The 7,738-nt window shown below is 52.8% G+C and overlaps 1 protein-coding gene across 4 annotated transcripts in view; it reads left to right on the top strand.

Annotated features, from left to right (window-relative positions):
- ABHD14A (abhydrolase domain containing 14A) overlaps positions 1–7,732 on the top strand; it is an 8,728-nt gene extending 996 nt beyond the window's left edge. For 2 of the 4 annotated variants that reach the window (XM_010851770.1, XM_010851769.1), the window contains 5 exons: positions 611–893; positions 3,176–3,393; positions 3,557–3,672; positions 5,119–5,354; positions 5,569–7,732. In XM_010851770.1, the coding sequence (XP_010850072.1) occupies positions 3,194–3,393; positions 3,557–3,672; positions 5,119–5,354; positions 5,569–5,751 (735 nt within the window). In that variant the 5' untranslated portion in view covers positions 611–893; positions 3,176–3,193 and the 3' untranslated portion in view covers positions 5,752–7,732. Of the gene's footprint in view, positions 1–545; positions 894–3,175; positions 3,394–3,556; positions 3,673–5,118; positions 5,355–5,568 lie in introns of all 4 variants that reach the window. The other 2 variants (XM_010851772.1, XM_010851771.1) reach the window with 2 other exon arrangements.
- Positions 7,733–7,738: the final 6 nt, after the last annotated feature.

Raw genomic sequence — 7,738 nt, 5'->3', positions numbered from 1 at the left:
CCTCATCCCCTGCCTGGGCTGCCCAAGCCCAGAGTTTTCAATCTGGAACATATATGGAAGCCAGACTGATTAGAATGAGAAGTTTTGACAATGCCTGGTCTTGATCGATCTCCCAGCTGCCCTGAGCATATTTCCTTGCCTGTAGAATGGGTGTGATGCTGCCTACTCCACAGAGTGCTAATGAGTGAATGCTGTGTGTTCAACCTCCCATCCTCCCTGTTCCAGGCCTGGCCACACAGGCTAGGGACAGGTCAGATGTTGGTCACATGTCACTAACCAGGATAGATGACTTATAGAGACATGAAGGAGCCTAGAGGCCACCAGGACTCTGGCTGAGTGCATGCATGTGTGTGTGTGTGTGTGTTTGCAGGGGTCAGGGAAGTGGCTGACCAGAGACCTGGGGCTGCTTCAAAACAATACTAATATCTGGCAGTTACACAGTGAAGCTTCCATTCCAGACATTAGGTCCTTAAGACAACTCTCTGCGGTGGTGACAACCCTTGGTGGGCCTAAAGACAACCCTTATCCTTAACCCTGCCATACAGACCAGAGACTAAGGGTGGAGACACGCTGGTGGGAAGAAGTCGGGTGACTTCTCTTTATGTCCCAGCTCTCAGGCCGAAAAACAACCTGGAATATCTGGACAGTGGGAAGTGGGGCCGGGCCTCTGTGCTTTGGGGTGCCTCTCCCCAGTGTCCCTTCCAACTTGGCTGCCAGGCGCGGGACTGAGACCGCGGACTGCGCAAGCGCACTGAGGCTCTCCGCCACCTAGTGACCGCAGCGGCCCGCAGAGTGGTGGAAGCAGCGCCAACGTCGCGGCGCCGTTTGACCGCTGGTTGCATCCGAGCAGAGCCCGCCCAACGGTGGCGGGTCCAGTCATCCCTGTTGGCCCGGTAAGTGTCCCCGGGGAGTGAGGCCAGCAGGTTGCCCGGGGCGGGCCATTCTTGCCCCGCCCCTTGCCCCCGGAGCCCTGGGGCAGAGCCCTGCCGGAGGGGCCGCGCTGGAGCAGCCAGTGTGCTTGTTTTTGTTCCTTTGTCACGTGTGTGCACCCGCTCAGTTGTTGGCAGGGTGTTCTTGGGGGCCTGGGTGTGTGCGTGCGTGTGTCAGTTTCTCTGTGTGCCTGCGCGGGGGGGCAGTATGTCAGTCTATCTGCCCGCTTGTGTCTGTGTATGTCTACTGTGAGTATTTCTGTGCGCTGTGTGGCTTCAAGGATGTATATCTACCTGTATGTATATATATTTCTGAAGCTCTGTGTTTCGGTGTCTGCCTGCCTGTACCTCCAAATACACGTTCTTGTGTACGTGTGTAGTTTTAGGATTGTGTGCTTGAGATATGAGGGTCTGCATATGATTTTTTTTTTTGCATATTTTAAAAGCGTGTGTGTGTGTGTATGTGTGTACGTGTACCTGTGCGTCTGCCTTCCTGATAACTGATGTATGTGTGATTTTGAGGGTGTATTTCAAGGTATCGATTGTACACAGGCCCATGCATGCGCAAGGAGGCTGTGTGGCCATGCAGGGACTAGCCTGTACATAGGAAAAGTGTTCGGGGACAAGAGTTTGTGTGCATGTCTGTACACCTATGTGTCATTGTTGAAACATACGCCGAGGACCTCATGTGGGTACAGTGCCTCCCCTCCCCCTCTTCCATCTCTGTAGCATACTGTTGTCTAGTGCCCCAGCTGCCTGGGTTGCCATAGCAACGGCTGCAGTCCCATCCCTCCCTACCTGGAGAGGTGCCCCAGTGCCCCAGGCCCACCACAGGAGAGGTTCAGCGTGGATGCTCTGCTTGGTGGGAACCTAGGCTTATGTGCTGGATGCTTGCATCTGAGGCTGGTGGTGGGCAGAAAGAAGAGAGGAGTGTATTCTTCTTCCACGCAGCTCCTGGTTCTGCTCCAGAGGGGCTGCCACTGCCCAGTCACCACCTGACCCTGGAGACTGGGGCTGGGGGCTTGGGAAGCATCCCCAAAACTTCTGGGAGAGGTGGGTAGGGTCCAAGGCGATTCCCCAGCTCAGATCTAGGGCCAGTGCCCAGCAGGCACTCAAATAAAGGCATGTTCCCTGGAATCCAGGAACAAGGATTCCTAGACCCAAAAAATGATGATAGGCTAGCCCTTGGTCAGGCCCCTTGAATTATTGAAATCTCACAGAAGGCTTGGGAGAGCAGCTGCAAGGTTATTTTCTCCATTTTACTGACAAACAAGGTACACAGCCAGGAATTGGCAGAGGAGTCTCAAAGTCAGGGCTGACTGCTCTGGGTGTGGGTCCTGAGGTCTGTCTTCTGGGCTGGCAAAGAGTCAGACTGGAGGAGTCCATGAAACGGGTCACTTGGCATGAAAGCTGGTGGGTAGGAGGCATTTGTCACTCCAGCCTCCTGCTGCCCTTTCCATTTGTAAGTGTGCCATGCTTCTTGCTAGCCCTGTACTCAGGCCTAGGCACTTCCTCCATCAGGGATATTCTCCATGAGTTCTCTTCCCACTTAATATCAGTTGGGGTAGAACATTAAATATTCCCATCACATTCTGATTTTAGCATTATTGTATGCAGTCTGATAAACAGAACCATTTGCAAACATGCCCTTAGTGGGACATTGCTTTGCTCTTTGATGTCTTTCACCTTTGATGACCCTCACCCCTCCAACCACCAGTTCATCCATCACCTCCCAGCCCCAGTTTCCTTCTTGGCAAAATTAGTGTGGCCTGGTAGTTGGGAGCCCAGCCCTGGGCTCAAGTGTCAGTTCTGCTACTTGCTACTCTGCACATCGGGCAAGAGAATCTACCTCTCCGAGCTTCAGTTTGCTCCTTTATAAGAAACCTATCATCATATCTGTTCCCTAGCGTTCTTGTGTGGATTCATGAGTCATTACACGTGAAGGGCCTAGCATAGGGCTTGGCTGTCGTAAGTCCTTGATGAGTGGAAGTGGTTTTAGCTGGCACAGGGATGGTGGTGGCCACTGATGCCAGGGGGACATCTCAGATGCTCCTCACACTTATGGGGTATCTCAGCCCTTGCCCTGGCGTGTGGAGTACTTGGGTGTGAACCCTCAGACACTTGCCCAGAGCAGAGGAAAGGGCAAGGGCTGAGCTTTTCCTCTGCTGGGAACTCCTAGGTGGGATTTGAGGGGGTTTTGTGGGGGCTCAGCTCTACCCTCTTCTCCATCTCCTCTTCTCCTCCAGACTGTGGTACAGACCTCCATGAGCCGGTCCCAGGTTGCCCTGCTGGGCCTGGGCCTGGGCCTGCTGTTCATGCTGCTGCTATATGTGGGGCTGCCAGGACCCCCTGAGCAGACCTCCTGGCTCTGGGGAGACTCCAATGTCACGATCCTGGCTGGTCTCACCCCTGGCAGCTCCCCCATTTTTTACCGTGAGGTGCTCCCATTCCACCGGGCCCACAGGTAGGTGCTTACCCTAGGGTGGAGTAGAAGGACTAGGCCCAAGGAGCATCCCTGTGTGGGACCCCCCAGCTCAACTCCAAGTGCTCAGGACCTGGGAGGGTGGTGGAAGAAGCCTTGGAAGAAAGAACCCCCAGGACACACACACTCCCCCGTGTGCCCACAGGGTGGATGTGGTGCTGCTCCACGGAAAGGCCTTTAGCTCCCGGACGTGGGAGCAGCTGGGCACACTGCAGCTGCTGGCACAGAGGGGCTACCGGGCTGTGGCCCTTGACCTTCCAGGTGAGCCCCCGCCCCTGGGTCCAGGGAGGTAACATGCAGCAGGGACAAAGGGACAGAATGCCAGAGGGTAGACCTGGAGGGGTAGGAAAGCCCTAAGGTGTGGCTGGGGAGCATCTGGACCCCAGGGTCTAGACAGGCAGTGGCAAGTCACAACACAAAGGGGCAACACGAAAAGCTCTGTGTTTATTTTCTACCTTGAAACTACGGTGTGGATTGTTGTATGTCACAGAGCACTTAGAAACACGACCGTAAAATAAAAGAAACATTACCTGCCTCACAAAAGATCACATGGGGAGAGCTCACTGTACTTTTTATGACAACGTAGGTAGCTTTATGTCTTTTTCAGCTATACGAATGATTTTTTGCTGTTATTCTTGTCATTAAAAAATCAACCAAGAGTGACCCCTCTCAGAGACCCATGCCACTTCTCTTTCCCTGTCACTTCTCTAAGCAGTTTGAGGGTGCCAGATCCTCTTTGGGTGCTTTTAGATCTAGAGATGCAGGGTTATGTGGTTGGGGTTGTAAACATGACTGGTGTCCTGCCTGCTTAGCGAACCTCTCTGCAACCTGGTTTTCTTCCCCTCTGCCGTGTCTCATGGGTCATGTCAGCCACTGTAACCCTCCCTTACCCTAATGTGTGTCGTTGGAGGGATGAACAGGTTTCATTTGGCCACTCCTCTACCGGTGGCTGTGTAGGCTGGTTTAGAGTTTTCAGTGTCAGTCAAAATGCTCAAGTAAGGAAGTTGAAGCATCTTTGGACATGCCCCTTTTCTTTTTTTGCATTGCTTATTTTATTTTTTGACCACGCAACACACCATGTGGGATCTTAGGTCCCTAACCAGGGATGGAATCTATGCCCCCTGCATTGGAAACACAGAGTGTTAAGCAGTGGACCCCCAGGGAGGCCCCTGAACATGCTTCTTTGAGCATATGGGCAATAATTTCTGTAGGGTAGCCATCAGGGCAATTGATTTGTCAGAGAACACACATTTAAAATTTCTTGACAAATATTATCTTACCCTCTAAAAATGCTATATGGATTTACTCTCCAATCAGTCATACATGAAAGTATCCATTTTCCTTCATCTTTCCTAACACTGTGTATTATCAGTTTTTTTTTAATTTGACCGTGCTGGGTCTTAGTTGTGGCACACAGGATCTAGTTCTCTGGCCAGGGATTGAACCCAGGCCCCTTCCATTGGGAGCATAGCCTCTTAGCCACTGGACCACCAAGGAGGTCCCTATCAATCTTCAGTTTTGCCAGTATGATGAATGAAAGATGGTTTTCTTAACAGCCCTATCACCTTACAAAAACATAACTTCTGGGGATTTGGGGGTAGCAGATGTTATGTGCCACTGGTCCCCATCTCTTTGGCCACTATGGTGAGCAGGAAGTCCTGACCACCTTCCCAGCCTGCCTCAGCTGGTGCCTTCTACTGTTCCCAGGTTTTGGGAACTCGGCACCTTCAAAGGAGGCAAGCACAGAGGCAGGGCGGGCAGAGCTGTTGGAGCGAGTGCTGCAGGACCTAAATGTGCAGAACGCTGTGTTGGTGAGCCCTTCACTGAGTGGCCGCTATGCCCTGCCCTTCCTGATGCGAGGCCACCACCAGCTGCGTGGATTCGTGCCCATTGCACCTGCCTCCACCCAGAACTACACCCAGGAACAATTCCAGGCCGTGAAGGTATTGGGAGGAGGGTCTCTGAAAGTCCTGGCTTCCTGTCCCTGGCTTGGGTCATGGGGGGAAAATACATAGGTTGTACTTGGAGGACACATGGCCCCATCCTTGATCTGGATAGAAGAGATGGGGTGTGTATCGGGAAGATTTCCTAAGGAGATGGCTTGAGGATCAGTCCCCCTCAGGCCCCAGGATCATGGCGCCTTGCCTTGCCCTGCAGACTCCGACTCTCATCCTGTATGGGGAGCTGGACCGCACCCTGGCTCGGGAGTCACTGCGGCAGCTCCGCCACCTGCCCAACCACGCCACGGTGAAGTTGCGCAACGCAGGCCACGCCTGCTACCTCCACAAGCCACAAGACTTCCACCTCGAACTTCTTGCTTTCCTTGACCATCTACTGTGAGCTCACCCACTGTCCAGGCCCCAGGCCTGGCTGGAACTTGGAGGGGGACAAGTCCACACCGGGGCAGCAGCCCCTGTGATTAGAGGGCAGAGGTCAGAGAGCTAGACCCAGTCGGGACCTTTCATTTTATCTCAGAGGCACAATTAAAAAAAAAAAAAGGCATTTTTGTCATACCTGGGGAGTGACAGGTCCTGTTTGCTGGCATTGCTGCAGGTGGGGTGAGAGTTGGAGCCAAGTGTGGGACTGCTCGGGACTGAGAGCTGGAGGGAGTGCTCCAGCAGCCTGAGAAGGCTGAGGACATAGGCTACTTACTAGATGGCTGCTGAGTGGCTAGTCTGTGACTCAGTTTCCTCATCAGTAAAATGGGCATGATGTAACACCTAGTTCAGAAAGTGGTTTTAGGATTGACTAAATCTGGGTAAGCAGAGCACTTGGCCACACAGGGCCGGCAGGTGGGACTGTCATTGAGAGGGGTCATTACTCCTGCTAAATGATCACTGGGATTCATGGGAAATCCAGGGTCTGGTGGCTGAGATGAGTGAATCAGGATGTAGGTTCCATGGCCAAAAGGGGCAGGATGTGTAGAGGAGGGGATGGCGAATGTGGTTTATCTTGTAACATAGTATTGGGGAGGGGGAAATTTCCCCCTCTCCCCATCTTGAGTTCTTGGCTGGACTAACAATAAAACTGACACAAAACAGATTAACAGGAGAAAAAGAAATTTTAGTTGTGTGCAAGGAGGTCTCATAGAAATGAGACATAAGAAGTGACCAAAGCAGGCAGCTTTTATAGTTTTTAGACAATAAATTTGTGAGGACTTGACAGGACAAAAACATATTTTGGATGCTCAATTAGTAAAGAATCTATTAATAAACAGAGTTTGGGCTTGGGGGTAGTAAATTAAAAGAAGTAACAAAGTTGGTTTATAGAGGCTTCTCGGCCTGCATTCCCTATCCCTGGAGATAAGGGTGTCCTATCTCCAGATTCAAGGAGTGTACCTTTCACAGAGATTTCTTTCCTGCTTTCAGGGAGACAGAAAGGAGGGTCAGAATGTCCCTCTGGCATTGGACATTTCTTAAGTGACTTTAATTCAAAATAATCAACATGCCAACAATAGCATTGCAGGTGAACCAGCAAGCCTTGTGTCTGGGAATATGTGGGTCAGCAGCTGAACTTAAACCCCAGGAGGGTTGGATGGACCTTACCCTACCTTCCTAGCCTGCCTGCCCTGTGCCCAGAGGTTGAAGTCTTCAACCCCGCCCCTCCCCAAGCTGAGTCACCCTCTGGAACAGAGGGTAGAACTGTCTGAGAGTACAGAGGACAGCCGGACACACAAATGGGCAGCTACAACTGTGTGCGGCCTGTGGGTGGCCAGTGGGACACCTGTGCCTCTTTGATCGTCCTTCTCCGGTGGCTGCAGAAGAGCCAAGGAAACTGGCCCAGGATCGGCAAAGAACGTGCCACACGTATGCTTCTGTGCAGTTTCCCACCTCTCCTGTCTACAGCGTCACGATTACATCCTCTCAGCGTGCCATCCTCTGTCACATCCACCATCTCACACTCACGTGGTCATACACAGTCACCCACTGACACACAGCTTTGCCCACACAGCGGCACGATCACACAGGCGCTCATCCGTTCACTTATCCTCCGTGCCTGGCACGCTGTCCGTCTGCTCTGTGCCCTGCCAGGAACAGGATCCTGAGGGTACCTGGACCAGCCTCCTGGCGCTCACAGATTGTTAACCAGTAAACCTCTCCACACAGGGAGCGTTGAGGCCGTCAGGGAGGCCGTCCCTAAGGAGTTGAAGCGTGAAGAGGGGAGAAGTAGAGACTCGCGGGAGGGGGTGGTGGAGCAGGTGGGGACCAGCTCCAGCAGGACTTAGCGGGATTGAACCCTGAGAGCGAGGGGGCGCCCAAGCGGGCTGCTGCGACGTTTCCAGTCGGTGCCCGCCCTCTTCTTTTCTCGCCCAATCTGGAGGTTGCAG

Source organism: Bison bison, unplaced genomic scaffold (assembly GCF_000754665.1).
Source record: "Bison bison bison isolate TAMUID 2011002044 unplaced genomic scaffold, Bison_UMD1.0 scf7180017864304, whole genome shotgun sequence".
NCBI classification, from domain to species: domain Eukaryota; kingdom Metazoa; phylum Chordata; class Mammalia; order Artiodactyla; family Bovidae; genus Bison; species Bison bison.
Note: the sequence above shows the minus strand (reverse complement) of the source record. Positions and strands in the feature narration are given on the sequence as shown.